Genomic DNA, 16333 nt, shown 5'->3' with positions numbered 1-16333 from the left:
CATGGGAAGGAGAGCTGGGGCCCCATCGCTGGAGCCGTGGGAGTGCTCCCAAAAATCTCCATGGAGAGAGAGAACCAAGGCTGAAGCAGAGACCTGGGACAGCAGGGGATGGGCCAGCCCACCCTGTGTGGGGACAGGCACAGAGTGACCCCAAGGCCTGTCCCCACTGCCTGCTCCACTCCCAGCCCTGGAGGTCACTGTCCCCAGTGCACAGGACAGGGGGGACACCAGGCACAGTGTCCCAGCAGCCACCAAGACCCCACAGACACCCCTGGGCTGTGTGAGGGGCAGACCCTGCCCTCCCCTCCCCTCAGCTCTGGCAGAGGCAGGGGATGGTCCAGCATCTTCCCCAGGTCACCGACCCAGAGCTGCTGGTGCCTGGACGTCCCTGGGGGCTTGCAGGGTGCTGGGGGCTCTGGCCCAGCGTGAGCTCCCTGCTGCCTTCTTGATCCTCAGTTTACTTCGTGTGGGATGGGATGGAGTGTGGCTGGAGTGGGTCCTGCTGTGGGTGTCAGGGAAGGGCTCTTCTCTCTGCTGTTGACAAGCTGCCTCCCTCAGCTTCAAGCCTGCCAGCCCCTCGCTGAGGACTCGAGGGGACCTTGGGCGTGTTTCTAGGATGCTGCTGTTTGAACCAGTCAATAAACATCGTCTGTCACTGCTGCCTGTGCTGCCAGGGTCTCCCAGTCAGGGGCAGGGGGCTCATCGCCCTCCCATCCAGCCTTCCTGCCCCCTTGCTTCCCAGTTGCAGCTGGCAGTGCCCACAGCTAGCCTTGCTGTCTGTATGTGGGACAGGGAGCTGCTGGAGAGGGGACAGCAAAGGGCTGTGGGGATGCTGAGGCCACCAGGACATCTCTGGGCAGAGAGGCTGAGGGACTCGGGGCTGCTCAGCCCGCAGAAGAGAAGCCTGAGGGGGATCTGCTCAGTGCTGAGCAACCCCTGAGGGGTGGGCTCAGCAGGAGGGGTCAGGCTGTGTTCAGGGGGGCCCAGGGACAGGCCAAGGGGCCCTGGGCACAGACTGGAGCAGAGGAAGTTCCCCCTGAGCCTGAGGAGGAACTTGTGTGCTGGGAGGGTGGCAGAGCCCTGGGCCAGGCTGCCCAGAGAGGTTGGGGAGTCTCCCTCCAGCCCTGGAGCCACCCCAACCCCTGATCCTGGGCTCTGACCTGTGCAGCTCCAGGGGACCCTGCTCTGGGGGTGGGTCTGGGGGATGTCTAACCCCCACCAGTCTGGGATTCTGGGATTTCAGCAAACCTTTCCTCCTGTTCAACAACTTTCCCCTTCTGAGCAGATCCCTCCCCAGTTACCTGATGCCTGAGCGTATTCAGGGTTAACCCACCCCGCTGGCAGGGCACAGAGCCCTTTCTTTGTTTGTTTGTTTGTCTTTCCTCTCCCAAAACACTCCCCAAACAAAGTTTAGGGTACAGGACACGTCCTCCTGTGACCCTGGGAGAGGCAAGCAGGCGGTGCCAGCACCCTGCGCCGCGTGGCCGCAGCACCGTGGTTATTAAGGATCCCTTAAGTATATTACACCTACCACAACAATCCTGCAGCAATCCTCTTAGGGGAAGGCGTTGAGATGGCTGAGAAAGGCTGAGGCATCGTGTAAATACACCCAGGCTTTGCCCAGAGGGAAGCTGCGTGGCGCAGGGCACGGGAAGAGGCTCCTGGGTCCGGCTCCAGGCTTTGCCCCAGCCGGCAGCGTCCCCCAGGGCAGGTTCAGCCCTGTCTCTGGGTCCCAGGAGCTGCTCTGAGGTTCCCTGACTCAAATTGTTTGGTCAAAGACAAAGCCCTCTGAAGTCTGGGGCAGGCTGGGTGGTGCCACAGTCTGAGGGTCTCAGGGGTCTCTGAGGGGAAAGCCAATGCCCGCTGCCACGTCCCACTGCCCAGGGGGGACAGCCATGCCCCAGGGAGCTGCAGGGTGCAGAGCAGCCCCTTGTTTTGGGGGACAAAGCATCCTCTGGGGCTGTTTGACACCCAGGACTTCACGGCTGGGGAGCCCTGAGCTCACTGCTCTCCCTCCAGCCCTGTGCCCCCTCCCAGGCACGCACGGAGCAGCAGCGCAGACCCCCACCTCGGCTGAGCTGTGATGCAATTTGGTGGCCAAAAACTCACCCCCACCCACCCCCCCCCAGCCCCAAGGTGTGTGTTTGGGAGGGAGAAGGCAAAGGGCTGCATCCCTCCCCATCCCAGCACCATCCTGACCCAACGCTGGGTGATCCAGGAGGGCTGTGGCTCCACTCACCCCCCCGCAGAAAGCCGGGCTGGGGCTCGTGAGGATGAGGATGAGGATGAGGATGAGGATGAGGATGAGGATGAGGATGAGGATGAGGATGTTCTCCCTAATTCCTGACCTCACATCCCCAGCTAAACCGGGTGTTTGTGGTCTCCTGCCCAGGGTCTGCAGCCACCCAGAGCAGCTTATTGCCCGGGTGCAGGGATCAGGCGTGGGTCACCCCGAGCAGCACCCAAGCCGGCGGCGTTGGGCACTCACCCCGAGCACCAGCAGCTTTGCTGGGGCAGAGCTGAGTCCTGGCTGGTTGGGGCTGTTGTCACACCACTGCCAGGAACAAGAAGGGACACTCAGCCTCCTCCTCCTCCTCCTCCCAGGACACCATCCTGCAGCAGGGTGAAGCAAGCCAGGCTCTCAGCTTCAAGAAGGGCTCGTGCCATGAAATGTGGCGTCTCTGCCCACTGCTTGGGGACAGACAGGGCACCCTGGGGAGCAGCCGGTGGCCCCACAGCCCCCAGTGTCCATGGAAAGGCAGTGCTGGCTCTAAGGGGGCCCTTCAAGACGTCCCTGCTGGCTCAGGGCTGAGCCCAGGCCCACGGCTGTGGAGCAGGGATGGACCTGGAGCGGGACACCCAAGGGATGGACACTGTCTTTGCTGCCTTGCAAGGGCCATCCCTGGGCAGGTGGCTGCTGGGGGGGCCCAAATAAGGACCAAACCCCTGTGAAAAGGCGTTTGGGGACAAGGACACCGTTGTCTGAGGAGGAGGAGCACTGATGTGCTGCTGGGGAGGTGGGAGAGGTCCCCCACCCCAGTTTCCCCAAGGTCCAAGCTGGCACCACCCACCCACAGGGACAGGGCAGGATGTGCTGCTCCCTCGTCCCATCCCCACTCGTGTCTGTGTCCAAACCCCCCAGGAGCTGTCACCCAGCACCCCCAGCCTTCCCCCCAACCCTTCTTCTCACTCACCACGCCTGCCCTGATGCCACCAGGACCCAGGGATGAAGGAAGAGCTAAAGGAGGATGCTGCATCCCCCCCAGCTCAGCATTCCCAGCAGGACCAGAGCTCCAGCCCTGGAACCACTGCCCTTGGGGGTGGGCTGCCTGCTCAGGGGGGGACAAAAACCCACCACCAACACTGTTAAAAGGCTTGGAAAATTTTATTCTTCACTGAACTGGAATAGTTGTTTTGGTTGAAGACAATAAATATCTCAGTGACAGCAGCAACAGACCAGAATCCAAAAGCCCTGCAGTACCTCAGCTCCCAGTGACAGGGCTCTGGGGAAGTGATGGGGGGTCCCTGGGACTGCAGCAGCACCAGGATGGCTCAGCCCCCGTGGGGAGCCTGGCAGAGCACCCCAGTCCCCAGGGGAGCCAGCCCCCCACATGCTCTGGTTCACCCCATGGAGCATCTCAGTGGGTCAGGGTGATGCTGCTGCCTCAGTTTACCTTTGGGCACGGGGGTCACAGCTGGAGGAGAGAGCAGATCAGCACCCACACAGATGACCAGAACCACAACCAGGCTGGGACCCTCCCACACCCCCCTTACACAGCAGCTGGGAGCAGCACACCACTGACCACCACCCAAACCAGCACCCACACCAGCTGAGGGACAGGAGCAGGGGGGAAGGGGGTGGAAGATGGTGACCAAGGAGGTCTCCAGCCTGAAGCACAGCGCCCACTCCCACCAAAGAGCTGTCAGAGAGGCTGCTGCCCGAGCAGAACGGCTCCAGGGAGGGACAGCAGCTGCTGCCACCAAGAACCTCCCTGCTCCAGGGGCAGCCACGCCTCAGAGACCAGCTTAGGGACCTCCCAAGCCAGGTCTAACCACACCTGGATGGGCCAAAGGGTCTTCTAGAAACTAAGAGTGACCTTCTCCAGAAGCAAAGAGGTCACCAGAGCCTCCCAGCCCCACCACGTCCCACCAGCTGCTGCCTCAGCCCGGTGAGGAGGGGTAGGTGGGGAAAAGCAGGATGAGGGAAGGTGACAAACCCCCTCTGGGGTGTGGAGGGCTCTTAAGTCACCCCCAGCTCTGGCACCACCAAAGCAAACCTGAAACAGGGTGCTGGGAGGCTTCAGGAGGGAGAGGTGTGCAGGAATGCTGACTGTGCTGAAGGATGACACACGCCAAGGGAAGAGGGACAACTGGGAAGAGGGGATCCTGCAGGATTTGGGGGACACAGAGGCCCCAGGAGCAGTTTTGCCATGAACTGAAGTGAGCAGAGCTCAGCTGCAGCTCCTTCCCACAGGAATCAGCTGCTCCCTTGGACATGGATGGGGAGGTAAAGCCCAGCTCAGCCTGCTTCCAAAGAGCACTGCTTCCCTGGACACCCCCGGGACTGGCACAAGGGGGCACAGAGGCCCTCAGAGGAGAGTTTGGGGACCCCACAAGAACTGACCTGGCCAGGACCCAGGTTCTCTCAGCCTACAGACCCGGGAGGTGACATCAGGCCAGCTGCTCTGGGGTGTTTCTGAGGGGAGAGGCTGCTGCTCAGCCCCTGCCCCTGGGGCTGGGGGGGTGATCACAGCACGGTGGGGATGGACCAAGCCAAAGGCTCAGCAGGGCTCAGTTTGTGGCTCATAAAACGTTGCTTTGAGCCTGACAGCTGGTTTCCCCCAAAGCCCAGAAGCCCCCAAACCCATACCTCAGCCCCCACTTCATGGATTCCTGCACAAGGTCCCTGGGTGGGCGCAGGGGGGGGCAGGATACCAAGCACAAAGCTGAGATGGAAACAGCCAGCAGTGAGGTTTCCTCAGCACCTCAGCTACCCAGGACCCAGAGGTCCCTGTTTTGGGGTGAAGGCTGACCAGCCACAGCATGACTGGGCAGTGCTGGGCACCTCTTCCCACAGCACAAGGACCTGCCCAGAGCCTGACATCCCAGGATGCACAAGGATGCACGAGGATGCATGAGGATGCACAAGGACACATGAGGATGCACAAGGATGCATGAGGATGCACAAGGACACATGAGGAAGCACAAGGATGCACAAGGATGCATGAGGATGCACAAGGACACATGAGGAAGCACAAGGATGCCCAAGGATGCATGAGGATGCACAAGGACACATGAGGATGCACAAGGACGCTCCCCAAACAGCTTTTTCCTGGCAATACTCTGGCTTGAGATAAAACTGTGCAAAACAGACTTAGGAGAGCATTAGGAGGGTCCTGTGATCAACTCAGCAGGTCCATCAGTAATTAGGAGAACATGATTAATGCCATCTACCCCTGGGAGAAGAGACAACCAAGATCAGGTCTCAGGGTCCAGCCAGGAGCTGAGGGCTGAGCTCGTGCCCCACACCACTGGCATGAGCACCCAGCACCCACACACCTCACCCATCACCCAAACCCAAGGAAGAGCTCGTTTGGGGTTGCCAAACCCCCCTCCTTGTGTCAGGATGGGTTGGGCTTGCTGCTCATTTCCATCCCCCCTCCAAAAATCTGGGAGCAGAACCCCCTGATGTCCTAGGGAGCTGCTCTGGCAGGGGGTTGGACTCTTGAGGTCCCTTCCAACCCCTGTGATTCTGTGAGTCTGTGATTTCTGACAGCCCACAGAGACACCCCCCAGCTTTCCAGCAGCATGAGGGGGGAATGGAGACAAGATCTGCTCTCTCCTCACCCTGCTGCACCAGAGAGGGTCGAGCCTGTGCTCCAGCATGGATTTGAGGAGAAGTTTTTCCAGCTTGGAGGTGCAATATATTAAGGCACCAATAAAACCCCCCATCCAGGCCTCTCCAAAGAGAAACAGGAAGCAGTTCCAGATGTGAAGAGAGCTCTTTCTCCTAGGACATGGCAAGGGTTTGCAGGATTTTAGAGGGGGAGCACTGCTTCCACAGCTCTGGAACTCTTCCAGGGTGTATGATGTGGACCCTGGGGCAAGACAGGGGACAACACAGTGAGTGAGACACACAGGAGACAAAGCAAGAGCTGTTAATTTAAGGGCAGAGGACTGCTCACAGAACCAGCACTGGCCCAGCAAGGCTGGTGGGAAGAGACAGGGACCTCCCCAGCTCTGGTGAAAGCCCAAGGGAACAGTGTGGATGTTCTCTGCTCCAGCGCCAAGGGTCCGACCTCTGCTTTATCAGCAGAGTGATTTCCACCTTGAACCACTCTGTCCCAGTTCAAGATTCCCAGCAACTCTCATGCAAGCAGGACTTCATTCCACCTCCCTCCCTAATTATCTTTCATTAACCAGCCAGAGTGAGGGAGTCCAGCAGAGCCCGATTCCTTCCAGGGCTGGGGTTGGGACTGTTCCCTGGACAAGGCCAGTACAAACACAGGAGGAAGCTACTTTATTAAATAAAAACTCCCCCAAACCATTCTCCCAGCTCAGCCCCCCGTTCCCAGGGGCCCAGCTGTAGGGCCAGACAAGTGTACAGACGTTCAGCCATGGGTGAATGCCCCCAGTTCCCTCCTCCCAAGCCGGGATGGAGCAGGGAGGTGAGCTCACGCAGCAGAACGCCTCCCAGCCTGCCTGAGACCTGCTCCAATTAACAAAGCATTAAGGAGCAATTAGGCTCCAGAGGTTTCCTAAAGCAGGGGGAGGGATGGGGGTCTCCCCCTGCAGAAGGAAAACGCTGTGAGCAAGCTTCTGTGTCGAGGGGTTCTGGGTGTACAGGCGACTGTTCCCGTGGTGGGTTGGGGTATTGTGCTTGTTTGCTTCAGGGTGCAGCCTTTCCAGAGCCTGGGTTTAAGCTACACTCTTCATTCAAGCACAGATCTTCATTAAATAAAAGTAACCAGAAACCTTTTTTCAAGGAAAAAAACAAATCATAAAAAGAAATCAGCATTTGGTCTTCACCACCCCACTCTGAGTCACCAAAAAACAATCATCAAGGGTTAAAAAGAACAAAGCACAAAGAAAATAATCAACTCAAAAGGTGTCTCCTTTTCCAAATGGACAGTAAACAAAATAGATCCCTGGGTGAGAGGTGCAGCCACTGGGGACAAGGGCTGGGGAAGAGACAGTGATGTTTGGGAAGCATCCCAGCAGGTTGGTGGGAAGGGAGACGTGTGGCCTGAGCTGTGGAGGAAGATGCTGGGGAAGCAGGCAGAGGAGCCAGCCTGGAACAGCAAACTCACAGCACTGGGGAGACAAGGGGGGGATGTTTGGCTCTGTGTCACCCACTTTTTGGTGCTGGTGGGAGCCCAGAGTCTGCTCCCCCCCCTGGGAGGGGACACACAGATGGGAACGTGGTTGAGATGTGGCTCTGGGTACCCACCGCTCGAGCTGGGGGGGGAGGGCACAAGGGGCTTTCCTGCTTTGACAGGAGATGGAGCCCTGATTTTCTAAGCACCCCATGTAGTATTTTACTCCAGGCTTTGGGTGTCCTTGGGGGGGGGTTGTTCCCTCTTTTAAAAATGAAAACAAAAAGGTGCAAACATCTCCAACAGGTGCCCAGAGCAGCGATGCAGGGAGGCTGAACTGTCACCCTCTGGTCCCTACATACCAGCCCAGGCTGCCAAGCAGGATCAGGGCCAGACAGACCCCCCCACTGACCACCAAGAGGTCCCCCAAACCTGGCAGCAATCAGCCAGGACGTTGGTTTGGGTGAGAGATGGGAGATGCTTCACCCAGGTAAAGCCGTTCGTTGTCTCCCAGCCGGCTTCACCCGAGCTGGAGCTGGAGCCTGAGGTTGTGCTGGGAACATTCAGCTGGTCTAATATACAGCAGGAGCGACCTGGAAAGTTCACCCTCCTCATCCAGTTTCACCCAAAATGGAACAGTTTGCCCATGTCACACAGCAGCACAGGCTGCCCAGCACCGGTCCCGCCCCGGCTGCACCGGATACCGTACGGGTTTTGTCCTGCTGTCTGTCCAGAGGAGAGCTGTGGGTCTGTGGTGATGGCTGAAGTTATTTACAGGAGTTGGTGGCAGGTATTTACAGGACTTCTGCAGACCTCAAGCTGATTTTCTCTTCTTCCACTCCTAGTCAGTCTGGCGTGGGCTTCTTTAGGGAGAAGGGCCGGATGTTGAAGTGCCGGCTCAGCTGGCTCACCTGGGGATGGGGGGGGACAGGGCTGGGTTAGGGAGGGTCACAGGGATGCTGAGGGATGCAGGGCACAGCCCCAGCCCTGCTCCCCATACAGCTGCCACCTCCCCAAGCTGCTTCCCCCTCCCTGCGGGTTTGGGGGATCAGCCAGGCTGCTCTGCACCCCCCGACCCCACGTCATAGAATCACAGAGTGACAGGAGTTGGGGAGGGCCCCCCAGAGCCCCTGGGGTCCCACCCCCTGCCCAAGCAGGGTCCCTAGGACAGGGGCTGGGATCTCTCCAGAGAAGGAGACTCCACACCCCCTGGGCAGCCTGTCCCAGGGCTCCCTCACCCTCACTGAGAAGAAGTTCTTCCCCACATTGGGGGGAACTCCCTGGGCTCCAGCTTGAGCCCATCGCCCCTTGTCCTGTCCCCACAGACACTGAGCAGAGGCTGCCCATGGCCCCCTGGGTCCCACCCTTCAGCTCTTGATCCCCAGTGATCAGATCCCCTCCAGGCCTGGAGCTACACAAGGGTGCCCAGGGCCCCAGCCAACCTGGCCTTGAACACCCCCAGGGACGGGGCACCCACCCCCTCTCTGGGCAGCCCCTTCCAGCCCCTCACCACTCTCTCTGCAAAGAACTTCCCCCCAGTCTCTCCTCTCCCCCTTCCCTCCTTTGGAAGCAGCTTCCAGCCCACAGGAAAACCCCAGAGGAGTGAGAGCTGCACCAGGACACCAGGCAGGAGGAGAACAAATGGACACGTGGCACCAGCACTGGGCACTGGGGAACCAAGATGAGCAGTGCTGGGCTGGGAGGGGAGGCGTTACTCCTAACCACTACAGCCCAGTTCAGACCAGTTATGTCTGTCTGAAACTTCCCCAGTTTCCTAAGAAAGCTTGGGCAGAACTGTTTCCAGGGCAGGGAGTGATGGGACAAGGGGGAATGGGCTAAACTGGAAAAGGGGAGATTTAGGGTGGGTGTCAGGACAAAGTTCTTCCCTCTGAGGGTATTGGGTCACTGGGACAGGGTGCCCAGAGAGGTGGGGGAGGCCCCATCCCTGGGGACACCCAAGGTCAGGGTGGATGGGGCTCTGAGCACCCTGCTCCCAACCCATCCTTTCTCCTGGCAGAGGGGACTGCACAGGCTGTGCCAGGGGGACACGAGGGGGCACAAAGTCAGGGGAGCTGAGCACTGAGCAGCTCACAGCAGGGGATGGACCAGCCCGGGCAGGATTAGGCCCTGGGTCACTCCCCATCTTTGCTATGATTCTAAGACCAAATTTCTTTAAGCTTCTTAGCTGTCCCAATCCCTCTGGCACAGAAGCCTCATTACACTAATTGGAAAGACAAGACAACCCGGCCGTTACTTCTCAGCTGTAATTACAGTTCAGACTCAGCTCCAGAGGCTCAGCACTAGAGCTGGGGTTCCCAGGGGACAGACCTTCCCAAAGGGGGTCTAACTCTGGGGCAGCACCAGCTCCTCAAGGGATATGGGGTCCCTTTGCCCCCAGCAGCTTCCCAGGGTGTTCTGAACGGGACTCAGACTCCTCTGAAATAGATTTCTCTCCCAACCAAAACTCAGGGAGGCCAGCACAGAGTGAGGGGGCAAAAGTCAGTCCCTAGATCCCTGCTGAGCTGTGGCAGGAGGTCAGCAGGGACATCCCCCCTCCACCCTGGCTCTGCAGGGCAGCGAGGTGGCAGATGGAGCTCCACCACCAAAGCACCTCCAGCAGCAGTTCAGCCTTTACACCAAGGCTGGCACAGGAAGTGTTCCTGCCTGAGGCACAGACACCTGGAGCAGCCCATGGATGTGGGTCACCCACCCTGGTCACATCCAAGGGGGTCCCTAAGCTTGGACCACAGTGGGGGTGAGTTAAACGGGGCCAGTGCTTGTTTAAACCCATCTCCAGCACAACAGCCCCTCACCATCACTGTGTGTCTAGGGAGGGGATTGTGCCCCTGGGCTGGGCACTGGGGAGGCTGCAGCTCCAGTGCTGGGTCCAGTTCTGGGCTCCTCAGCATCAGAAGGACAGGGAGGTCCTGGAGCGAGTGCAGAGAAGGGCAACCAGGCTGGGGAAGGGGCTGGAGGGCAAATCCTCTGAGGAGCAGCTGAGGGAGCTGGGGGTGTTGAGCCTGGAGCAGAGGAGGCTGAGGGGAGCCCTTCTCCCCACCTCCCCTGCCCTGCCAGGAGGGTGCAGAGAGGTGGGCGATGGTCTCTGCAGCCAGGGGACAGGAGCTGGGCCAAGGGGCAATGGGCTCAAGCTGCCCCAGGGCAGGGTCAGCTCAGCTGGGAGGGCAAAGTTCTTCCCTGGCAGAGTTGTGGGGCTGTGGCACAGGCTGCCCAGGGAGGGGGCTGAGTCCCCAGCCCTGGGGGGTGTTTAACAGGGGGGAGATGAGGTGCTGAGAGATCTGGTTTAGCTCAGGATGGGACTGGTTGGACTTGATGATCTTAAAGCTCTTTTCCAGCCCAGTGACTCTGACCCCATGAAGCTCACCCCCAACCCAGGCAATAGAAGCCTCTCCCAAGGAGCTCAGCCCACGTCCCACCCTGTCCCAGAGCGGGCGACACACAGAGCTGCTCCCACCCACCCACCCACCCACCCACCCACCCACCCACCCACCCCCATTCCCAGCTTTAAGCAGAGTTTCCCCCAACCCCAGAGCATCAGCAGCACCCATCCAAACCCACACAGGGAGCCCACTTACCACCACCACCCCGTAGTGGATGTGAGCCAGGGTGAGCAGCGCGGTCAGCGCGTAGAGCAGCAGCGCCTCGGCGCCGGGCGCCCAGCCGGACAGCACCAGGCAGAGCGCGGCCAGGATGGGGAGCAGCATCCAGTTGAGGGGCTGGCAGCGGGTGCTGCTCATCTGACAGACGATCAGCTGGCACTGCAGGGAGAGCACTGCTGTCAGGGCTCGTGCCTGGCACCCAGCCTGCAAGGCCTGGGCTGGCTGCAGGGCGGAGAGGACGGTCCCCACGCCTTGCACGCAGGGGATGTGTCTCTCGATGCCAAACCCTGCAGAGCTCTGCTGGCCTTCCTGTGTGCTCCTCAGGCAAAGCAAACCAGGAAAGCTGGAGAGAAGAAGCCTGAGAGGGGATCTGATCACTGGGGATCAAGAGCTGAAGGGTGGGACCCAGGGGGCCATGGGCAGCCTCTGCTCAGTGGCTGTGGGGACAGGACAAGGGGTGATGGGCTCAAGTTGGAGCCCAGGGAGTTCCCCCCAGTGTGGGGAAGAACTTCTTCCCAGTGAGGGTGAGGGAGCCCTGGGACAGGCTGCCCAGGGGGTGTGGAGTCTCCTTCTCTGGAGAGATCCCAGCCCCTGTCCTAGGGACCCTGCTTGGGCAGGGGGTGGGACCCCAGGGGCTCTGGGGGGCCCTGCCCACCCCTATAGCTCTGTGATGCTGGGAGTGGCTGAGGGAGCTGGGGGTGTTCAGCTTGGAGGAGGCTGAGGGGAGCCCTTCTCCCCACCTCCCCTGTCCTGCCAGGAGGGTGCAGAGAGGTGGGTGATGGTCTCTGCAGCCAGGGGCCAGGAGATGGGCCAAGGGGCAGTGGGCTCAAGCTGCCCCAGGGCAGGTTTAGATTGGATATTAGAAAAAAATTCTTTACTGAAAGAGTTGTCAGGGCTGGAACAGGCTGCCCAGGGAGGGGCTGAGTCACCTTCCCTGGATGTGTTCAAAAAAAGGGTAGATGAGGTGCTCAGGGATCTGCTTTAGCTCAGGATGGGAATGGTTGGACTTGATGATCTTCCAAGGTCTCTTCCAACCCTGTGATTCTGTGATGCTGTGATCTCCCTTCTCACACTCGGGCTGCTCCTTCCTCTCCCCACCTCCTGAGCATCCCAACAGGCTTCCCACTTCCCAGGGGACAAACGTACAGCAAGAGGCACTCACAGAAATGTTAGCAAAGGCTGTTCCAACCATGAAATAGAAGAGCCTGGGATGAACCTCCAGGATGTCCATGGGGGACACGAAGATCCAGGTGGTGCAGAGCAGGAAGAGCAGCACTGGGGATACCAGTGGCAGCATGATTTCATACACAGAGTGGTGCTTCAAGGTGTTGTTTTTATATGCCCTGAAACACAAGCAGAGCAGTGAAAACACATGGAGCTCCAGCAGAGAAATGCCAAGTCCCTGCCTCCAGGAGAGGGCTGCAAAGTCCTGTGTCCCATTCTGCTACTCAAAGCCACTGGTGTCAGTCCCAACCGTGGTCAGGTGAGGAAGACACACACCTTCAGCATTAACCAACCCCCCCAAACTCCTGAATCACCCCAGTGATACATCTGGCCACCCAGCTCTGGGTGTTGAAACCAATGGGACAAGCCTATGAAAGCTGGGGACCCTCCCCTAGGAGACCCACTCTTCCCAGTACACCCCCCAAACTGGGACCTTCTGGTGCATCACAGCCACTCTGCCAACAACAGTGTGGAAACTCCCCAGGGAACAAGAGGTTTTTTTGGGGGGGTATTGCTGAGGTGTTAGTGCAGGGGTGGAGGTTTGGGGGTGCAGAAGCTTACTTGTAGAAGTTGTACAGGCTCATCGGCAGCGTCACGGTGAGGGCACAAGCTGGAAGAGAAAGAGCCACGTTACTGCCCAGGGAGGGTGGGGAGACCATCGTGTGCCCCCCCAGGCTGGGCAGGGGGCTGTGCTCTGGGATCAGCTCAGAGGTGAGGGGGAAAGCTGGGCAGGTTTAGGAGGCAGAGCCCATCAGGCTGGTCAGAGGGCTGTAATTACACACTAAGGTCCCATCTGAAAGAGCTGCATTAACGAGCATTGAGCTTTAAATGGGTTCAAGGCTTAATTACTCCGTTGTCTCTTAATGAGACATGAGGCAAGTTCACACTCTGCAAGCGCCGTGGCTGCTCACAGCAGCTCTGGGTCTTTGGGATGGAGGCAGTTTGGTCCTTCCCCCCACTGTGAGGGAGAATCAAGAGCCCCCACTGTGCAAAACCAGGGGTTCTCCTGGCTTAACGTGACCTGTGACACACAGAGACTGAATCACCTGGAAAATATCCAGACCTCAGTGGGGAACATCATACAGGACACTCAGAGCCACAAGAGTCCATCACAGAGTCATGGAATCACTGGGCTGGAAAAGCCCTCTGAGCTCCTGGAGTCCAACCATCCCTGTCCTGTGCTGCCCCAGATCTCTCAGCACCTCATCTCCCCCCTGTTCAACACCCCCAGGGCTGGGGACTCAGCCCCCTCCCTGGGCAGCCTGTGCCACAGCCCCACAACTCTGCCAGGGAAGAACTTTGCCCTCCCAGCTGAGCTGACCCTGCCCTGGGGCAGCTTGAGCCCATTGCCCCTTGGCCCAGCTCCTGGCCCCTGGCTGCAGAGACCATCGCCCACCTCTCTGCACCCTCCTGGCAGGGCAGGGGAGGTGGGGAGAAGGGCTCCCCTCAGCCTCCTCTTCTCCAGGCTCAACACCCCCAGCTCCCTCAGCTGCTCCTCAGAGGATTTGCCCTCCAGCCCCTTCCCCAGCCTGGTTGCCCTTCTCTGCACTCGCTCCAGGACCTCCCTGTCCTTCTGATGCTGAGGAGCCCAGAACTGGACCCAGCACTGGAGCTGCAGCCTCCCCAGTGCCCAGCCCAGGGGCACAATCCCTGCCCTGGCCCTGTGGCCACGCTGGCTCTGACACAAGCCAGGATGCCCTTTGGCCTTCTTGGCCACCTCCCTCTCACTGATGATGGCAACACCATCCTGTTGCAGGCTGGGAACAATGAAGTTGGGCAGTGCTCTTGGATGAGCCCCACTGCTCTGCCTGGCTGAGCTTCCCTGGTGCTGCTCCCCACCTCACAGGGCTGGAGGAGAGGGCTGGGCTCTTGTGTCAGTCTGTGTTTGGTTTTGGGGTGGACAGACAGCAGGACTCCCAGCCAGCAGAGTGTTTTTCCCCACCCTGGTGGCTGCCACAGAGCCCCACACTCCCCTGGGGCGTTTGGGCTTTGGGTCCTGCTCCCTGGGACGAGACAACACCAAAGCCAGCGCACCCCAAAACCAGCCCAAGCACTTGGAGGGGTCCCCAAAAACAACCCACAGCCCCTCTACTAAGCAGGGCAGCACCAGGGCAGCTCCCTGGAGCAGCAACATGCCCCTACACCCCCAGGACTGGCACAAAATCCATCCAAGGCAGGAGCACTGTGCTCTCCTTCCTCACTTTTTTGGGGAGCACAGAGCCAGCCCCCCCAGGATTCCTTCTCAGAAGGAACCATGTGGAAATCACTACTCTGAAATCCCAGGAAAGGGTGGGCTGGGAAGAACACCCTTTGCTCCCAGCCCAGGGGAGCTTTCATTAGAGCAAACAGGACAGTGTCATTGTATCATTAAGAGATGGGGTGTGAGTGACAAGGTGGAGTTTAAAAGACAGGCTTCAACATGGAGCTTCTTACCAATAATCATTGCAGTGAATAGGTCTCTATATAAGAAATTAAACAGGAAAGGTGCATACCAGGCCTCAACTCCCACAATGGCTGTCACTATGTAGACAATTGAAATGGTCTGAAAGAAAACACACAGGAGACACAGGGGTGAGAGACCTGATGGGCAAATCACAGAGCCACAGGGTTGGAAAAGACCTCTGAAGATGATCAAGTCCAACCAAACCCATCCTGAGCTAAACCAGCTCCCTCAGCACCTCATCTCCCCCCTGTTAAACACCCCCAGGGCTGGGGACTCAGCCCCCTCCCTGGGCAGCCTGTGCCACAGCCCCACAACTCTGCCAGGGAAGAACTTTGCCCTCCCAGCTGAGCTGACCCTGCCCTGGGGCAGCTTGAGCCCATTGCCCCTTGGCCCAGCTCCTGGCCCCTGGCTGCAGAGACCATCGCCCACCTCTCTGCACCCTCCTGGCAGGGCAGGGCAGGTGGGGAGAAGGGCTCCCCTCAGCCTCCTCTGCTCCAGGCTCAACACCCCCAGCTCCCTCAGCTGCTCCTCAGAGGATTTGCCCTCCAGCCCCTTCCCCAGCCTGGTTGCCCTTCTCTGCACTCACTCCAGGACCTCCCTGTCCTTCTGGTGCTGAGGAGCCCAGAACTGGACCCAGCACTGGAGCTGCAGCCTCCCCAGTGCCCAGCCCAGGGGCACAAGCCCCTCCCCAGACCCACTGGCCACACTGTGTCTGATACAAGCCAGGATGCCCTTGGCCTTCTGGCAGCACAAGGCGTGTGCCACACGTTGAGCTGCATTGTGTTCCCTTCTCCCCACTGTCAGGAAGGAGGAAAATTCATTAAGGAAAATTAATAAGCAAATCCAGCAATGGCCCATGTTACAAGCCTGGGTGAAGTCAGTGTAGCAGCAGGGCTGAGGAGAGGAGCAGGAGCTGCTCCTGTGAAGATGCCCTCATGCAGCTCAGACCCATGAGATGCTCGAAGCCACCCAGTGAGACAGGTTGGATGTCAGACACTGCAGAGCCTGACTCAGGAGGGGGTGTTTCTGCAGGGACTCCTGATCCATCCACTGAAGCAATCCCAGGGGATCAGGTAAGAAGGGGCAAGAGCAGCCTGGTGGGAAAGGACTTGGGGTCCTGATGGGTGCAGAGCTGGACATGAGCAAACGATGGGAACTCGCAGCCCAGAAGGGCAACCCCATCCTGGGCTGCATCCCCAGGGGTGTGGGCAGCAGAGGAGAGAGGGGATTGTCCCCTCTGCTCTGCTCTGGGGAGACCTCACCTGGGGTGCTGGGTCCAGCTCTGGAGCCCTCAGCACAGGGAGGACATGGAGCTGTTGGAGAAGGGCCAGAGGAGCCACAAAAATGACCCAAGGGCTGGAGCAGCTTTGCTGTGAAGCCAGGCTGGGAGAGCTGGGCTGGCTCAGCCTGGAGAAGAGGAGGCTCTGGGAGAGCTCCAAGCCCCTTCCAGTCCCTGAAGGATCTACAGGGAAGCTGGGAAGGACTATCTGTAAGGACAGGGAGTGATAGGATAGGAGGGGTGATGGGTTAAACTCGAGCAGGGCAGGGTTGGGTGAGACATTATGAAGCTCTTCTCTCTGAGGGGGGTGGGCCAGTGGCCCAGGGTGCCCAGAGAGGGGGGGGAGGCCCCATCCCTGGAGACACTCAGGGTGGATGAAGCTCTGAGCACCCTGCTCTAGTTCAAGGTGTCCCAGCTCACTGCAGGACTAGATGGCCTTGGAAGGGCCCTTCCC

The 16333-nt window shown here is 59.3% G+C and overlaps 1 protein-coding gene across 1 annotated transcript in view; it reads right to left on the bottom strand.

Moving 5' to 3' along the window:
- Window positions 1-8110: 8110 nt before the first annotated feature.
- SELENOI (selenoprotein I) overlaps window positions 8111-16333 on the bottom strand; it is a gene marked incomplete at both ends in the record, with an annotated part of 28742 nt that continues 20519 nt past the window's right edge. Inside the window, 5 exons of the mRNA XM_084261382.1 lie at window positions 8111-8227; window positions 10910-11092; window positions 12096-12276; window positions 12719-12767; window positions 14591-14699. Coding sequence (XP_084117508.1) covers window positions 8111-8227; window positions 10910-11092; window positions 12096-12276; window positions 12719-12767; window positions 14591-14699 — 639 coding nt within the window. The remainder of the gene's footprint in view (window positions 8228-10909; window positions 11093-12095; window positions 12277-12718; window positions 12768-14590; window positions 14700-16333) is intronic.

The sequence above is a fragment of the Gallinula chloropus genome (assembly GCF_964237585.1).
Source record: "Gallinula chloropus genome assembly, chromosome: 3".
Lineage (NCBI taxonomy): Eukaryota > Metazoa > Chordata > Aves > Gruiformes > Rallidae > Gallinula > Gallinula chloropus.
Note: the sequence above shows the minus strand (reverse complement) of the source record. Positions and strands in the feature narration are given on the sequence as shown.